Genomic DNA, 19,207 nt, shown 5'->3' with positions numbered 1-19,207 from the left:
TTAGGGCACCTCCTGAGTTGGGAGTTTTCAGCACACTCACAGGAGAGGGTGAGCCGGTGCATGTGTGTGCATGTACGCTGGAAGCAGAGGGGGTGGGAGAGAGAAATACAGAGTACCAGGAATTATCTGTGCATAAAGAAATTAAAAGAGAATATTTCCAGAGCAATTGAAGCCCATCTCCTGAACAATGACGACAGCTCCTCATTTTCGACAACAATAGAGGGCACGTAGGAGTCAGCTCATTAGAATATCTGTGGCTCTTTTCTGTTCTCTCTGCATTAAGCCCCCATAATGTCAGTTGTCACTTATTAATGACAATTAACTAGTAATCAGCACTGAGACTCTTCGAGGTGGTCTTTGCCTGACAGGTGAAGAAAGAGAACATTGCGGAGTGCCACGCGGTGACATGGAACCTTCAAAGGGAGCGCGGCATTTCCATAAATTACTTCAGAAAGAAATTTCCTTTATACATTCTCGCTAACGCTTAAGGATCTTTAACCCTAGAGAGGCCACACTCCAATTCTCCTCTTGCAATGTCTTTCTTACCAAATGAAACCTACGAACCATCTACAGTAGTTACAATTGGATCTCCATCCTCTCGTCCAAGACACTCACTCCACAGCCCACCTTGCTCCTGAAACGCTATAGCTCCCACGATTTAGTTTTAGTTATGTCCAGCTGTACACGTCACCTTAGTGACGTCCCTCTGTGATGCACATGCCTGCGCTGGTTACTTTTCACCAGTGGTTGCTGTGGTCCAGTGGCTGACTTCTCTCGGGCACACTCTCTCTCTCTTCACTCCCTCGTGATATGGTAACAGGATGACTGCAGCCCGTCTGATCCATGCAGGGTCTCCCCACCCCCAGTCGGAGCCCTCCAATTTCCCATTGCTCTTCCTACTGGCATGGAGGACAGCCTTCCCCACCCTGCACACAGGATCGACCATCTGAACACAGGCACCTACTTGGCACACACCTGCTGGCCCCCGGGCCCTTCCTCCTTGTTTCTCTATGATGCTAGAAGTGCCTGACTAACCTGAGGACTCTGGGAGTGGGGTTTTCAAGAAGGAAATATTTGGAGTGTGAGTAAGAAGACTAAATGTTATCACTAGAAGAGAACAATCTGCATTCTGTTTTTGAGGAGTTGAGGCTCAGGAAAGGCCAAATTTGCCCTGAGAATGGCATGATGACCCCTGGCAGCCAGTGTGCCCCCTGCTAGAAGTGTGCTGAGCAAGGGCATTGCCAATTTCACATATTAAAAAGGTGGACTGCATCTACTCGTGTCCAAACAATGCAATTAGACTATTCTCCTAGAATGGAAACCACTGGCAAAGTGGATGGCATTCAAACCAGTGACTCGGATGTAAGACTGTCTATCCCTGATAGGGAATTCCACTCTTGAACAGGTGCTAGTAAGTCTCTGGAAACGGGCAACAAGGGAGTTTAAAATCTAAATGTCTCAGGGGGGGAAAAGCAGCATGTTTTTATGAAAACCGAAATTTTAAGCAACGGAAGGTCAGCTGGAGACTCACTTTGTGACCCCCTTTTTAGAATAAAATCTATTGTTTCTTCCCAAGCACCTAGGGTGGTGGGAACACGCCCTGTCGCCAGGCGCTCCCATCCTTTTGCAAGAAGAATTTTGTGAGATTGCAATGCTTCCCTGACAACAAACGAGATGTTACACACTGTCACTGCCGGTTTCCAACCACCTAACGGGAACTTACAGGTGAGTGTACACGGTATGTTTAAGAAAACAATCACCATGAAAAGAACTTTAAATGCCTTCCTATTTTAAAAATATCGCTCACAGTAGTCTGAAGTTTGAACGAAGTCCTTTCCGTCAGCTTGCAGATTACTTCAGATTTTAATGCCACCGGTGCCCACTGCCTGGTGAGAGGAGCGATGGAAAAGGAAGGTGTCCCAGTCGTGGGGCCTGGAGTCCAGCTCTGAGAGGTGGTGCAGTGTCGGTTGTGGGCGTTGGTTCTAATCAAACAACCGGAAATACTGAGTGGAATGTTCTTTGCACTCATTTGTGATAGTGAAAACTTGAGAAGAATCTAAATGTTGCTTTTTAAAATTCTATGTAAACCAGAGACCATCTCAATAAGATGAGAAATGTGTGATATTTAATGAAATGGGAAAATACTCATTATCTACTATCAAGTAAAGAAAAGTACAAAAGTGTGTTCAGTGTGATCTCTTATTTTGTAGAAGCATGACAGGAAAAAAAGATGTTACTAAAATATTAATAATGATTTTTTCATAGATGAAAGCAATAGTTATTTTTATTTCCTTCTTTATGTCTTTGTGTTCCAAGCTTTGGGCACTGACAATACTGGTATATTGCTTCTATTACAGGAGTAAAAGGTATGTAAAAAGCACAGGTACTCTCCAAATTTTACTCTTTTTAAGTTTATAATTCAATAATTGGCCTTCATCTTCAGAAAAAATAATCAGGAAGGTAGTAACATGAAATTTGACCTTGGAAGAAAGCAGAAACCTTTATTTGTATGGACAGATTTCTGAGAATTTGAAAGAAGTTTAGACATGTTTGACTAATGTAAGAAACTTTATAAAAATTACTAAATATAGAAATGTAGTGACATAAATTTTAAATTATTAATCACTTCTTTTTTCATACAATGCCTAAAAGATTATTTCTCTTACATAAAGTATTATCTACCATTATTTTATAGGCTTCCTATCTCTTTAAATATTGACGAAATAACAGCATATCTTTACCCAACACATTCTGAAGAATATCTCAAACCTTTTAGAATCCCACAGTTAAAAGAAAAAATATGCCCGGCCAGCGTGGTTCAGTGATTGAGTGTCAACCTGTAAACCAGGAGGTCACGGTTCTATTCTTGGTCAGGGCACATGCCCAGGTTGCAGGCTCGATCCCCAGTAGGGGGCACAGAGGAGGCAGCTGATCAATGGTTCTCTCTCATCGTTAATGTTTCTATCTCTCTCTCTCCCTTCACCTCTGAAATCAATTTAAAATATATAAATATATATATATTTTAAAAGTATTTAGTTTTCAAGTGGGGTCACTTTTGCCTGTGCACAAGGTCCCCTAACCAATAGAAAACACTGGGCAGTCACGTCACTACCAAGCCCCCTGCAGCTTCCTACCGGTGGGCAGGCGGCCAGCTCTCTCCAGCTCCTTGGGGGCCTTTGGCTGTCGAACTCTAGAAGGTGGAGACCTGGTGCCTGGGCTAAAGAAGGACTGGGAGAAACTCAGAGCACACTCGAGACTAGATGAAGGCGAGGATGGGCACATGTATCCAAACACAGATGAAGGAAGCAGAACCATCTGTAAGGTGAATCCTCAAATTAGAAGTGGCAACTGCTTCCCTGGGTTACTCACTGTCTGCCTACACAAATTTGAGTTTTCACAGTATTAGGTAGACCTGTAGTCATTGAAGCTGCTACATATTCATAACAAACATTACTTCAACTTAGTTTTCAGATCCAATAGAAAACAGAGCTGTCCTGTTTTGCAATCTGAGGTGGGTTGCAGGTGGAAGCCACGTGAAGAATGGACATCTGCTCAGGGTGGCGCTCACGTCCCTGTCCATCAGCATCACCTGAAACCCTCAGCTCTCATCCCCCTACCCACCCCTGGGCCTGCAAAGGGGGCAATTAGGAGCACGGCTGGGGCAAAGCCAGAGCTTTGAGCTCAGGCTCAGGGTGTGTCAATTTTAAGACCCCAGACCGTGGACATCTCTGTGCTGGACATTGTCTGTGAGAATGGTGGAGTAACAGCCCCTCCCCATGCTGTGAGGCCCAAGTGAGTTGCTGTGGGTGAAGCATCAAGGATGTCCCTGGTCCCTGGCATGGAGTAGCATCCCCTAACTATAACTAGGTCCCCACCTCCTGCATCAGTATGAATAGTAGTAAGACCAATTCGTCTTGTACTATCTATGGGTTGGAGAACTGGGGTTAATGAATTAGAAAAAGAAAACATTCCCCAGCTGGCATGGCTCAGTGGTTGAACATAGACTTATGAACCAAGAGATCATGGTTTTATTCCTGGTCAGGGCACATGCCTGGGTTGCGGGCTTGATCCCCAGTGTGGGGTGTGCAGGAGGCAGCCCCTCAATGGTTCTCTCTCATCACTGATGTTTCTCTCTCTCCCACTCCCTTCCTCTCTGAAATCAATGAAAATATATTTTAAAAAAGAAAAATTTAAGAAAGGAAGCCTGCATCTGGGCCTAGACCCCAGTGTCAGAACTCGGGTTGCAAGCAGCTTTCGAATAGCTCAGCGGCTGTGCAATGGGACAGAACCCGGGGCCCAAGTCCCCAAATGGCACCTCCCTTCACACCACATGCCTGTGGCTCTGACTCTTACTATTGGTGAAATCACATAATGTTTGTAGACCTGTGGCAAACTTTGGAGGATTCTCATTCAAGGACCCCAGGTCCATTATAGGCCTGTCATTCCTCTCCATCACCCCTGCAGCCCAAAGTACAGTCACCGAGTAATTGAACCCAAATGTCTAAGTGGCTACAGCTCATAAAGGACAGAGCTATTTACCAATGAAAACAGTCGGGACGGTAGCCCAGCTTGCCAGTGTCCAGGGCATTAGTATGGACTGTAAATAGGGCCACCTGGTCGGCCACCCGGCTGCCTGCCGGACAACAGGCAATAGTGCACACAGCTCAGCCGCTCAGCTGCTTCCAAACAGAGCATCCAAATTCTACCCTTTCTCAGGATGTATTTAACGGAAATGTAAGCACAAGGTAGGAAAAGAAATCTCTATGCCATGTCCTGAAGCGCTCCTGAGGTTTCCCTCAATACAGAGCCCTGGACCTCAGGGCTCAGTGCTCACAGCCTCACATGCCCAGGGTCCTGCTGGTGCCCTCGAAGAGTCCTGGGTGCTCAGGGCAACCTGCAGAAGACTGGTCCCAAACCCTGAATCAGATAGCAGCTTGTGTTTTAAAACTGTGCATTTTTTAAAGCACAGTTAACAGACTTTCCTCTTTAGAGAATGCAGAGCTGGTCCCAAGGTCCTGGGTCTTCCCTGCCACCCCATCAAGTCCCCGGACGCCCAGAAAACACACTGGGAACACCTGTAGCTGTCCACGAGGGCTCTCCACACGCAGGCCTCAGGCTCTCTATGGACCAAACACCCATCACTCAACAGCTCAACTCCGTGGCACCCAGTGGAGTTAAAAATGCTAATTATCGTTTCTAAAAGCGCAATACTTATCATTTGAGTGAAGGCATGTCAGCACACAAATCACAAAATGATGATTCTGAGTGGGATTTCCGTTGGTCGATTGCATCAGCAAGACCTCTCGCTGCTGAAATAACATCTCCCGAGGCAGAAGAATGACGACATGACAATCGACGTAAACCAAGAACGGCGTGAGGATTTATTTTACAGTTGAGAAAACAGTGGATTTAATTGTGTGAACCCAAATGTACTGTACAATATTAATGACAGAACATCAAACGTATAATTAATAGTGCCTTGCTTTGTCTTCATTTATTTATTTTTTGTCTGATATACATGCATCTGGAGAGATGCAAATGCCAGTAAAATTTCTCTATTTAAATCAAGCTGCAGGAACTAATTTTTATTCAAAAATCGTGGTTTTACATTATATACACAGAAATTTAATATAAAATGACAATATAAAAAGTTAAAAGAGAAAGCATACAGCCAGAAGGTACAAAGAAAGTCGGATAGGTTAAAATGGTAGGATAGGTAACCATTTGGGATGGTAGGAGAGAGGAGTTTTTAAGCGGATGCTGCCAATTTATAAGGGAAGTACTCCGACATTTGCCCCATTTTTTTTTCCATTTATCGATGCAGCGCGCTATAGAAAGGTCAGCTTGTACCAAAGCTTACATTTGTAAATAACTATAAACTGCAGTATTTTACAGGAAAAAAAGAAATAGCATTTTTACATGTTTTAAATAATAGCTTGCATACTTTTTTTTCTTTTTTTTTTCTTTTTTTTTTTTTTTGCCAAAAGTGGCATTTTCTTCAGCATCCAGAGGGTTTGGGCATAGTGGCAACTGGGGTGTTTGTTGTTAGTTTTTTGTTTTGAACGTGTGACGTTGTGGCTTCCTAACCCCGCAAGTCCTAGACAACTTCTGTCTTCCAACAGCGGCATGCATGTTCCCTTCACAAACCAGTCTGCATATAAAAGCTCATTTTTTAATTATTAAATAAGTTTTGTGTCTGACACAGCTTTTGATCTGAATGAAATGCCTTTAAGCTTTTTTGTTTCTTTTCTTTTTTTTTTTTTTTTTTTTTTTTGGAGTGAAAGGCACAGAGATGCAATTACAGTCCTCAAAGGGTTAAATTTGACACCACTAGGTCCTATGACCTTTATTGTCATGGCAACTTTGTAATGTTTAGGATGTCTTTTTATCATTGTTATTTGTGTCTTTCTTTCCTGCTAAGTTGGTGTCTCTGAGTAGTGTGCCCCATCATTTCCTACAAAAGATAGCTTAACATCAAGAACAGATGTTGAAAATAAAGGTCAGACTTTGACTCACGGAAAAAGAAAAATGACATGCGCAATCAGACAAAGAGCATATAAATATAGCTACAAAATGTGTGTAAGAAAAACCGAGGTCCAGACAGGCCGTTCGGCAACCAAGGAAGGCTGATTTTGGAGGCTCAGGCCGGGCCTAGTGCAGTGTGAAGACGTTTAGTGCAATGTGCCGGGTGGGGTCCCTCGCGTACCTGGCCGCTACTGTTTCTCCAACTCTGTCACGTAGATCAGGTGGTCCTCCGGGGACTTGCCGTGGGTCTTGCTAAGGTGCAGTTTGACTGCGTGTTTGCTCGCAAAAGTCCGGTTGCACAGCTTACACTGGAATGTGGAGCCCAGATCGTCCTCGGCAGCCCCCACCGGGCCCACGGCCTTGTTGGCCAGGACCTTTGAGACACTCTGCTGGTCCTGAATCTGGGTGAGGGGCAGCTTGGAGAGGTCCTTCAGGCTGAAGCCCAGGTGCGTCTCTAGGTGACTGATGTACGTGGGCGCAGTTCTGAACTGAGAGGCACAATCGTTGCAGAAGAACACAGGGTGCCCTGTGTCCAGGTTCTTCAGGAACTTGGTCCCGCCTGTCCTCCTCAGCTGGTACTTGACATTGGCCAGCCAGTGGCTGATGGTGGTCATGGAGAGCCCCGTGAACTTGGAGATGTGCACCCGCTCCTGCGGGCCCAGGTCCGACAGGATGTACTTCCCCTCGGGCGTCTCCCGCAGGCTGGAGGCGAACTGGGCCTGCAGGATGAGCAGGTGCTGGGGGTTCCAGTTGGACTGGCGGCCCTTCCGCTTGTGAACAGGCGACAGCTCGTCCAGCGCCTCCTCGAAGCTGCTGGCGTCGGCATCTGACTTCTCGGACACCGTGGAGGGCGTGGAGGACTTGGGGGTGAGCCGGCCCGTGAGGTTCTTCACCATGTCGGAGATGTCCATGAGCGCGCTCTCCCGCAGGGGCGAGGAGACCGTGTCGGCCACGCCGGAGGCCAGGGGCTTGTTCTTGGCCTTGGTCAGGTCGATGGGCTGGTCGCTGTTCTCGTAGTAGTAGCGGTCAATGGCGTCGGCCTGCTTGGCGGGGGTGGCGGGGTAGATGGGCTTGTCCAGCATGCTGTTGCTGATTTTGTACAGCATAGCCAGCGGGTCCAGCGAGGGGCTCACGGGCTTGGACACTTTGCCCAGGTGTGTGTTCATGATGGACTGCAGCGCGCTCAGAGGGCTAATGAACGATGGCTCCGGCGAGTGGTCCGTGATGATGCCCAGGCTGCTGCAGCCGTTGGTGACTTTGGCTTTGAGCGGCTCCGTGCCATTGGGGGTGTGGGCCTCCCCTGCACCCTCCTTCTTGGCCTTGCCCGCCTCCACCTCCGGGCCCTTCTTCTGCTGGGTTTTGCTGCTGCTGTCCTCCGTCCTTGGGAAATCCTTATTCTCTTTGGCCACAGGGGACATGGCCTTGGCCGGTGAGCCCTTCTCCTTCTCCACGGGCCTCTCCTCCTTCTTCACGTTGACCTTGCCCGTGACCTTCTCTACCAGTTCCTCCATGGCCGACACGTTGCTCTTGTGGGGCGGCGGCGTGAGGCTCCCCGGGGAGTGCAGCAGCGCGTTGTGCTCCGAGGACAGCGACTTCACGCTGCCAGCATATGACGGCTGCATCTGCACGCTCTGCACGGCCGGCAGCGGCTTCACGGCGCCCGGCAGCTGGTAGGCCGCATGGATGCTGGGGTAGCCGCCCCACGAGGGCGCGCCGTTCTGGGCTTTGCTGATGGCTGTGGAGACCGTGTTCTCCAGGGACTTCAGGATGTCCACCCCGCCCTTGGGGCTGTCGTCCAGGTCCTCCTCGCGGAGGTACTGATAGAGCGTGGTGGGCTCAAACTTCTCGGAGGCGTCCTCGCTCTCCTCCTTGATCTTCTTCTCCGTGTCACCTGCGACTGGTGCCTTCTCCTTGTCTGGCTCCTTTTTCTCGTCGGAGGTCGTGGACCCTGCCGGCGAGTCGGGCTGCTTTTTGACGTGGGGGGTGGGGAGCCGGGTGTGCGTGGTGGGGGGCAGAGGGATGGACTGGATCTTCTCCTCCACCACAGGGTCCAGCACCAGCTGCTTCCCCTTCTTGGAGGCGGAAGTGGTCACCTTCAGGAAGTGGCCAGTGACCATCATGTGGGCGGTGAGCTGCTGCAAGGTGTCGTGGGAGCTGCCGCACTCCATGCACTTGAGGATCTGCGCTTTGCGGGCCTCAAACTGCCAGGTGTAACTGGCGCCGTTCTGGTAGCCGTAGCGGTTGTTGGGTGTCACGTAGGGGTTGGCGGTCTTCTGGTCCTTGGCTGACTCACTCAGAGCGGCCTCTGTGGCGACCCCCGCTGGCTCGGGGGAGCACGGGGACGCCAGGTCCTGAAGGGCTCGCTTTTTTGTGGAAGGGACCAGTTTGGTGATGGCTGGTACTGGCTCCTTCAGAGGCACTTTCTGGTAATGCTTAGTCTTGATCATGTGGACGCTCAGGTCTTGTAGGGACTCGAAGGAGTGGCCACAGTACATGCACTTGAGCACCTTCTGGGCGTCCTCCTTCCCTTCCATTTCCATCAGGGAGCGCTTCCTGGGCTTGGACCACCGCTTGGTCTTCTCGGAGTCCTTGTCCCTGTTGTCATCGCGGTAGTGGCCCGTCTCGTTCATGTGCACCGTCAGCTCCACCAGCGTGTCATAGGCGGCGCTGCAGTCCTTGCAGCGGAACTTGCTGGCGCCCGTGAACACCGAGCCATACAGCTTGTTGTTCTGCCTGTAGAGCTGCACAGTGCTGAACAGGCTGGGCTCAGGCAGCAGCCCGTACGTGGACGTCTGCTGCAGCGTCTTGGCCAGCGCGGCCTGATGCCAGTCGTAGCCCGAGCCACCGCTGCTGCTGGTGCTGGTGCTGGTGCTGGAGCTGGTGCTGGAGCTGGAGCTGGAGCTGGGTGTGCTGGCGGTGGTGCCGGTGGTCCCCACCGTCGTTGTGGCGGGGGGCGTGGGGGTGGGGGTGGAGCTCTCCTTGGGGCCCACATCGTTGCTGCTGGTGGTCGAACTGGACTTCTTTAAATCCAGTGCCAAGCTGGACCAGCAGGACTCTGAGAATAAGTTCGCGTAGACGGCCTTGATTTGTGCCAAGCTGTCCTGGGGGTAGGAGGAGGCGCTGTCTGGACCCTGTGGGTCCTCTTTGTCTTCTCTGGAGGAGGAGCTTTTGAAATGGGCGAGCTGGTCACTGTTTTCACTGAAAGGCGACCCGTAGCCGGCGTCCTGGTTGGTGGCCGTGCTGATGGGGGAGTCCTGGTAGCTCGGGGCCTCTTTGATCTCGGCTTCGTCGCCGCCCACGTAGTCACCTTCCTGAATGTCCAGGGACAGCCCATCCTCCTCCACGTTTTCTTCATCTATTTCTGCTGCCTTCAATTCTTCCTCGGGAACATAAGCTAGGGCAGAAAAATGACACACGGTGAGAAGTAAATCACGTTCAAGGACACGGCCTCCCCAGCACGCACACCATGTTTCTCCTCGAGCTCCCAGGCCGCAAGGCTATCACCTCTAGGTGACCACCCACTCTGCACCTTGGAGGCAGAAATTAGGTTTCGACCAGGACAGCCTCTCTCCTGGGAGAAGACCTTGCAAGGAAGAAGCCTCAAGGGGAAGGCAGGTCCTTCTGAAGACGTCACGTGGGGATGCAGCTGGCAGGAAAGGAAGGAACCCCGTCACCCCCTCCTGCAGGCTTCTCCTTTCCTAAGTGATGACCCGCACATCCCTCATGCCTTCCCACCAGGTGAGACCTGGCTGTCAACTTTTAGGGCGAGGTATTCCACAGACAGAATTACATAGTTTCCGTGAATATAAAGACTCCTCAGTGACAAGTGGTAAAAATGCTCTGGCCCTCACTCAAAAGGAGGAGGCCACCGAGCACCCCAGACCCCTGCCTGGAGGGAGACGTCACCCAGAGGGGACACCAGGCAGGTGTCAAAGAGCCAGGTGGTACAAAGAAGCATTATTTGCAGGAGCCAAAAGGGGGAAACAACCCAGTGTCCACTGACAGTCAGAAGGATGGACAGGCAGAATATGGCGTGTGACCTGTGAAAAGAAAGGAAATCCTGACACCTGCTACAACATGGATGGACCTTGAGGACACTGTGCTCAGTGACATGAGTCCGTCACAAAGGACACATACTGTGTGATTCCACTTACATGAGCACCCAGAGGAAGTCAGATCCATAGAGACAGAGAGCAGAGGGTGGGTGCCAGACTGGGGTGGGTGCCCGGGAGCTGTTTAATGGGGACAGAGCTGCAGTGGGAAGGAAGAGGGAAAGTTCTGCAGGTGGCAGGTGTGATGGCTGCACAGCGATGTGAATGGGTTTCATGTCACCAAACAGGACACTTACAAATGGCTAAAATGGCAACTTTTATGTCATGAGTATTTTGCCACAATAAACATAGGCTTTGATTTTAACAAGGCCAGTAGTGTGTGCTCCGGCAGCCCAGTCCAGGCTACATGTGCACGGCACACTGACTTCTTGGTTGAAGGCAGCATTTCCCAGGGGACACTGCAGGATATTGACAGCTGTCCTGTGAGTGAGAGGGTTGGAAGGCATATAAATCATTAGATAAAACCTGACATTTTTGCTGCAGGACATTTTAGATTCTTTAACGTCGTGTGCCATATCTTGTTAATCCCCAAGGGACATAAAATTGCATGCCTCACCTCTTGTTTGACCAATCTACTTTACTTACTTTTTATTATTTTCATTCTTTTTTGAGGGGATAACTACCTGAAGTAGTGTTCCATTAACTACTTGGGGAACTGGGGGTTAAGATATTTTCCAGAAAGGCTCTATTAAAATACACTGATATGACCTGAGAAGGGTGTCTCATTAAATGTAATCACTCATTATCACATTATCAGAGCCGGATCCTAAGGGAATGTGGCAAAGCGCACTTATGTTTTCAGGGATGGTTGAGAGGACAGACAGAGACCATCTTGTCTGCCCAGAGGGCGGAAGCGGGGCGGGCAGGCGGCAGGAGAGCTTCAGCACCTGCGGGCGGAGGACTTCAGAGCCAGCGGCAAGCACTCCAGAGTGTGGGCACACACAGTCTCTGTGAGCACACACACACACACCCGTGCACACGCACAGCCAATGACAACCATGCCTGCAGCCCAACGGGCCATTTTCATTTGATCATCTCCCTCTCACCCGCAGGACCCTGCCAGGTGGCATCACCAAAATGCCTATTTTGCAGATGAGAAAACTGAATCTTGGAGAAGCTGACTGACTTCCCCAAATTACATGGGAAACAGTGGATACAGGACTGGAATTCGGGTCACCTGACCTCCAGTCCCAGATGTTGCCACCCACCCACCATCAGGACCAAGTCCCTGTCCTTTGTCCTGTCAGCATCCCATTGCCAGCGAAACCTCCAGGAAACGTCTTTGGATGAACCAGTGACCCAAAGTAATTCTGTATTGAGTATTCAGAAACCTTAGATGTCAACTAAAATTGAAAAATAAAAAAGTTATTTTTAAAAAATTGGATGGAAAGAGATTAATAAATCCCTTGAGAATAAAAAAAAAATTAGAAACTTCTTATGTGCCAGTCATGTTGCTATACATGAGAGAATCTTGATGAAAGAGAGTAAAAGTAGAGAAACTTTAAAATGTTGACACCCTTCAGCCCAATAATTTTACTTTTGGAAGCAGAGTCTAAAGATATGAAATGCAGACCATGCATGTGCACAAAGATGCTCCATGAGAAGTAACTACCATCTAAATCGTCAGCAGTGAGCGGCGGTTTAGTCATCTGTAGTTTAGTCCTGTGATGCAATATTATTCCAACATAATAAAGTATGCTTTGATAACATAGGCAAAGTCATTAGATGAAAAAGGCAAAAGACAAAACTGCACACCGTGGAAAAATCCCTTTAAAGCATGTTGATCACAGTTAATTATAGCTGGTGAGTGCCTGGGTCATGTGTGGAGTGAGGTGGCTGTTGATAAGTATCCATATTTTCAAAATCTTCTTTGCTGTTTTCAGCTTAACAAATATAATAAATAAATACAACTGTCCATTTGACACCATCTCTGGAACAAAATAGCTGGCAGCCACTAGCCAGACCCTGAAATGAAGGAGCCCAGGAGGGCAGGGCCCAGCCTGGGGAGGGAGCATGGACCGGGCTTTGCTTATTCTTACCTTTTTTGAAAATATTAAAAAGTAGTCATAAAAAAATAAACAACAAAAAGAAAATATTAAAAAGTAGAGAGGAGGCGAGAACACTGAGGGCGTGGATGATATTAGGTTTCCTGTGGGTCTGCCCCCCAGACACCCAACCCTCCTGCTCGGCCCCTGCATTCCTGCCCCTTCTGGGAGCGGCCCAGCTGGGGGAGGAGGGTGCTGGGGCCTCAGATGGGATCAGCTGCAGGGACCCTCCTGAGCCACCAGCCCAGCAGCTCAGTGGTCACCTGTAGCCCAGGTCAGCCTTCAGTCAGGGCTCACACGGGGCAGAGGCCATGGTTCTGGTTAGCAGCCTTCCCAAGACCTGGAGGGAATGTAGTGGACAGATATGATGAGAATGGGCTGGGAAACTGTGGATCCCATCCCTTCTCTCCTCATGAGCATGCAGAATTGAGAGTTGGCTGCGAATGAGGAAAATGGATATGGAGCAGTGACAAGTAGACAGCCCAGGTCTCCGGCCCCTGCTTGGTTACTGGCTTACAGTAAATACCATGCTTTGCTATTGTTTTGCCACCTGGTGAAGCTGTGCAATCATACCAAATTACATGTTTATCTACATCAAACTAGGTTTTACACCTGCAAACGTGATATCCACGAACAGATGGCCATTATATCAAAATACACGGACTCCAAGGGGCCAACTCCCAAAAGGGGCCCCCACACACCTGAGGGGTGAATGCCCAGCCTCGATTCACGGTAGAATCGTGCAACACACTTCCTTCCAAATCTATAATCGGTCTCTTGGAGAGTCACTTCACCTCTGTCTCGGGGGCAGTGGGAGGTTTTCATCAAAGTTAGAAAATATTGGGGAATGAAAAAGGCAGAGAACACAGACATGGAGCTGCTTCCTCCCTCCTCCAAAAGGACACTAACATACAGGCAGCATCTCCGTTCATCGGATGTGAGTTACGATTTTTTGCAGGATGTTTGACTCTGCTGAGCGAAGAGCTGAGAGGCCACTTCTGCTCTGACATAAGGTGAGCAAACATTTTTCTACCACTTTGACCAATGTCAGTTGCCCTGTTCCAATAGCAAAAGCACCTGATTCGTAACAGAATTACTTCTTTACTTAAAACCCAACAGAATCCATTTTCAAGAATCACAATAAAATGGCCTCTGGTTTTTACCCAATTCTAATTTAATTAGGTATCCACAGGTAACTTCCTGAACATAAATACAATTTCTCCTTCTCACGGCCTCAGAATTTAATTTCAAGTTAAGTGAGAAATAAGACGCCTCATTTTGAGGCCCCTCCCAATGAGCACATCAGGGATTGATCTTAGGTCTGGAGTTGGCCGCATGTTACAGCAATATAACTATACAAGTGGAGAGCCCAAATTAGAGCTTAAACCGTTACTGAAAAGACCAAAAGCTTTTCTGATTTTCAGCCATGTCGGGATGAAAAAGAAGAGAAAATATAGAAGAACCTTGAAAAATTAAAGAGAAGTGGAAATGAAGCGAGAAGAGCAAACAGTGAGGGCAGGTCCTCATGATTCCCTCTGCATCTAAGGGGCAACACACCCCTAACAGGACCCAATTGGAATTATAGGTAAGTCACCCTGATGGATACCGTTTAGAAATCCAGCGAGAGACCTTGCATGAAAAACCTCTACAGGCCACACGGCTGAAACCCAGCAAAGAAAGGTAACCCCATTAGTACCCATCCACGCCCTGTACACCATACACCTGGCCTTCACGAAGGACATTTGGCTATCATGAAGGACCAGCAATAACTGTTTCCAGACCCATTAACTTTGCCCCTTGGCACTAGCACCTTGAGGTCCCCTGTTAGAAAGTGAGCCGTGCCACCTTCGCTAAGGGTGTGGCCGTGAGAGATGAGGGGAGAAAGGGTTCCTATAGTTTCTGAACTCCACACAGGGCTTATGTCCCAGAAATGCCTCCATCTTCAACCCAGTAGTTCATTCTCACAAAAGCATAGGATAGGAGAAGAGAAATGGGAAAGTCGACCCTTGAGGGTTGGAGCATGGAGTAAGCAAGTGTGGGCACACCCAGACCCACAGGGATTGACCAGAGACTAACTTTTCAAAGAGAGTTCGGGGAATCTTTATCTTTAAATAGGCTACAGTCACATAGAAGTTATGTACCAATGGGTTACACCACAAGCTAACATGCCCTATATGATCACTTCTATACACAACACATGACTTTCTTGATATTCCCTTAATCACCATAGTGGTGTCTGAACTAAAGTTGCATCCATGCTGTCATGACAGGCAACATCTGCTCTTACTGTAACAATTAGGCTTATTTTCTACTAGAGGCCTGGTGCATGAAATTCGTGCACGGGGAGGGGGGTGTCCCTCAGCCCAGCCTGCACCTTCTCCAATCTGGGACCCCTTGAGGGATGTCCGACTGACCATTTGGGCCCGATCCCAGATCGGGCTTAAACAGGCAGTCGGACATCCCTCTCACAATCCAGGACTGCTGGCTCCCAACAGCTCACCTGCCTGCCTTCCTGATTGCCCCTAACCGCTTCTGCCTGTCAGCCTGATCACCCCCTAACCACTCCCGTGCCAGCCTGATTGATGCCTAACTGTTCCCTGCCAGCCTGTTTGCCCCTAACTGCCCTCCCCTGCAGGCCTGGTCACCTCTATCTGCCCTCTCCTGCAGGCCTGGTCCCCCCCAACTGCTCTCCCCTGAAGGGCTGGGTCCCCCGCAACTGCCCTTCCCTGCAGGCCCAGTCGCTCCCAACTTCCCTCCTCTGCCATCCTGGTCACCCCTAACTGCCCTCCCCTGCAGACTTGATCACCCCCAACTGCCCTCCCTTGCAGGCCTGGTCCCTCCCAACTGCCCTCCCCTGCTGGCCATCTTGTGGCAGCCATCTTGTGTCCACATGGGGGCAGCCATCTTTGACCACATGGGGGCAGCCATCTTGTGTGTTGGAGTGATGGTCAATTTGCATATTACTCTTTTATTAGATAGAATTCACTATTACCAGTGAATTCTCATAACTGCTTTCCTAGATGCTTTTTTAAAAAATTTAGGCAGAGGGAGAGGCAGAGAGAGAGAGAGAGAAGGAGGGAAGAAGGGAGGGCTGGGACTCATAGAAACTTCTAAATTTGGGTCATTATTTGTCATGATCTTTGTTTTCATCACAAGCTACAACTTTCTAAAAAAATCTCTAGCTCATATGTGTTCAAATGTTCCAGAATGTTCTACAGTATTTGTAGAAATTTTTATTTCCGGTGATGAAATTATGAGAACAATATACTTCACAGGTAAATGAGTGTAATTTTTAAACTAAAAAAGTGTTATGAGGTAGGCTCTTGAATCTCAGAAAATAAAGTAAACCTGACACGTCCCCCTGGGTGCTCTCGGCTCCCCGGGCCCTCACCCCACCACCTGGAATCTGATGAATGAGTGTGCTTGGGGATGGTAGCTGCAGCATGAAATTCCCCTTTTACAATTACTTACAGAAACAAATGACCTCCCAATCAAATGAAACAAAGCCTCCACGTCATCATTTTTGCTTTCTTTCTGTGTCAACACAGCTTTGCCTTCACTCCGTGCCCTTCCTGAGCCTGGCATGTGGTGTGAGTGTGATACTGAGCACACATCCCATGTGATACGGGACACCAGCGTGTCATCAGAGGGAGGATAGTCACAGCAGCCTTACAGACCTGGAGGACACCACAGGAAGGTGCTCACAGCAGTCCCTGAAATGTAGGAGAGAAGGTGCTACCAGCCTCCATGTGCTAGCATGGGAGTGCATGAATGTGTATGTGTGAGTGTATGTGCCTATGTGGGGGGTGCATGTGTGGGTGTGAGTGCATGTGTTTATGAGTATGAGTGCATATGTGTGCATGCATGCATGGGTATGTGAGTGCATGTGTGTGTACGCACATGAGTGTGCATATGCATGGTTATGCATGCATGTGTGGCTATGTGTGCATGTGTGTACATGTGTAGCTATGTGGGTATGAGTGTGAATATGTGTACATGTGTGTACATGTATGAGTGTGCATGTACTGTGGGTGGGTGCACATGTGTGGGTGTGCACATGTGGGGTGTGTACATGTGTGGGTGGATGTGCATGCATGGGTGAGGAGTGTATACATGTGTGAGTGTGTGCATGTGAGAGTGAATGAAAAATTAAAACTACATAGACCCTATTATTTCCAAAATGGGAATGAGACAATTGGATCTTATGGTTAGATTTCACTTCTCGTAAAAAAATTAAATCTTGTTAATATTTTTTGTCATAAAATGTGCCTTTGGATGCCAGCGTGTCCCTGAAGACGTGCTGTCACCTGGAGCAACATGAAATTCTGTGCACTCTAACAAGAGTGGACATACGCGATGTGTATGGTCCAAGCTGGAGCTGAATCTGATACTAGTATGTGCACTCTGACGGTTTACAGTTAAATGCACACAGTGAAAAAATGTGTCCATCTCAAAGTGTAATTATACAATGAGGCACAAGCATCTTCTCTTCAGCAAATTAGATAAAAATTATGTTTCTCAAATCACAGCCCAACGTTTTTAAAAACATCTTTGTTTCTTTGAAGAAAACAAGATTTACTCTGTTCAACAGTCATGTTAAGACTTGGGAAGCAACAGCTGTATTTGTTTTTAAGCTAAATGTAGTCAAGTTCCAAATTCCCTCGAGTCTCAGTAACATGGGCTCTGAGCAATTAGGTCTGTGTCCCCTCCCCGAACTGGCACTCCATCTGCATCCCAATTATGCACAACCTAAGGTGTCTCCCTGAACCGTCCTGTTCTCCAGTCCAGGAGGCGAAGTCTCCAGAACTCCACCTCCTCGCCATCGTCGTCCCCGGACAGATAAGTGGGAGCAGTAATCCAAAGTGGGCTTCCCCTCAACAAGATTTGCTTTCTAAAAGTCAGCTTTCACACTAGCCTTCAAAATCCAGCAGGTCCCCCCTGGCTACTCAGAGTACCCATTCACACGCAGTATCACTTACGTGTCCTATCTGCTCCTACTCGACAAGACATCCCGATGGAAAGTGAATGACATAACGTGTTCCTTCAACAGAAGGGGCTCAGCTTCTGCCGTGCCCCCCATTTTGATATTTGGAATCATTCAGATCCTGACAGTTAACCTAATAAGCCAGCTGACTACATGTTCCCATTTTTAACTCACTTGGATTTTATGCAATATCGTCTAGCTAGAAGAAAGGGGGTAACATGGGAAAATACAACATACGAATACAGCAATTCAGTATGAAAATACATTGAGCAATCCACATGAATGAACTTGAATTCACACTGCTGCCACAGGACCCTTGGCGTCACTGAGGGTCCCTCGTGCGAGACAGCCTGGGACTCTGTCTGAGGCACAGTGTCATGCGGAGGACACACAGGGAAAGGGCCCGAGTTCCAAAGTTATAGACGTTCAAGAGCCCCAGCAGTTCAAACACAATGTCTCTGCTTCACACGGACAACTGAGGAAGCAAAGGGACTGTTTCAGCGAAGAGAAGGCCATGGTAAAAGCAGGACATTTATAATTACAGGGACATGAAGAAAGCCGAGTCCGAGTCCTGCCTTTCAGTCCCTCAGACAGGGTCCTCAGAAACGTCCGGGGGCCACGCTGGGGTTTCACCAGCGGGAGAGAACGCTTCCTGGTGGCCCATCAGAGGGGAGGCAGGCCCTGGCCACCCGGCCAGCTCCCTGTCCCTCCCTCAGTCACATCACTAGCAGAGGTCTGTGAGGGGCGCCGTGCATGCGTGGGGAGCTCTGCAGCGATTCTAATCTCCGAGATTTACTGACTCCTCCTCATCATGTGATAAACCCTGTGTCCCAGCATTCTCATTAGGGCTCCATCACCAACGGAGCGCAGATGAATCAGTCCGGATGATTTCATTGAAATGTTCATTTCCATCCCTGCCGGCAACATCAGAATGGAAGTATTTAACCTGGTTCCATTACAAATACAAATGACCGTGAAGGGTAGGACAGATGTTAAAATCACGCCACACAACCGACTTCCATCCATTCTTCACGGGGAGGAACGCTGCGAGATCCCAGGATCCGCCTCCAGGAGGATCTCCGGTCCCTGATTCATTAGTGTTACTCATCAGCATTTCCCTTGCTTTCTTCATGAACGTTCCCAGGCTAGTCGGGCTCATTTAATTTGGAGAAGGAAGCCTTTGTCAGTGATCTAGGTTTGATCAGGTGTGCGGTGGGGACAGGCGAGGGAGACGGTGGAGGGGGGACGCTGAGATACAGGCCAGGGGAGAGGAAACAATCTTGTCGAATATGTTACCTTTCCAACATGAATGATAAAAGAGAAGTCAGTTAGAGACGCTGGGACTCAAAGATGGCTGTCACTTCGGATCGACACTGGCACGACTCACCTAGACAGGTGACACTTTGGTAGAGCAAACTCCCCCTGCATTATTGAGCAGAGGGTGACGGGGCTCCGGCAGGCTGGGCCCCAACGCCTGGGGCACCCAGAGACACGGATTCAGCAGGTGCATGGATTCCACTCCTCATTTGCATCCTTCCGAG

General features: G+C 48.8%; 1 protein-coding gene across 1 annotated transcript in view; it reads right to left on the bottom strand.

Moving 5' to 3' along the window:
- Positions 1 to 5,358: 5,358 nt before the first annotated feature.
- Positions 5,359 to 19,207, bottom strand: part of TSHZ1 (teashirt zinc finger homeobox 1) — a 69,187-nt gene continuing 55,338 nt past the window's right edge. Inside the window, exon 2 of the mRNA XM_054724028.1 lies at positions 5,359 to 9,919. Coding sequence (XP_054580003.1) covers positions 6,714 to 9,919 — 3,206 coding nt within the window. The 3' untranslated portion in view covers positions 5,359 to 6,713. The remainder of the gene's footprint in view (positions 9,920 to 19,207) is intronic.

Source organism: Eptesicus fuscus, chromosome 12 (assembly GCF_027574615.1).
Source record: "Eptesicus fuscus isolate TK198812 chromosome 12, DD_ASM_mEF_20220401, whole genome shotgun sequence".
NCBI lineage: Eukaryota > Metazoa > Chordata > Mammalia > Chiroptera > Vespertilionidae > Eptesicus > Eptesicus fuscus.
Note: the sequence above shows the minus strand (reverse complement) of the source record. Positions and strands in the feature narration are given on the sequence as shown.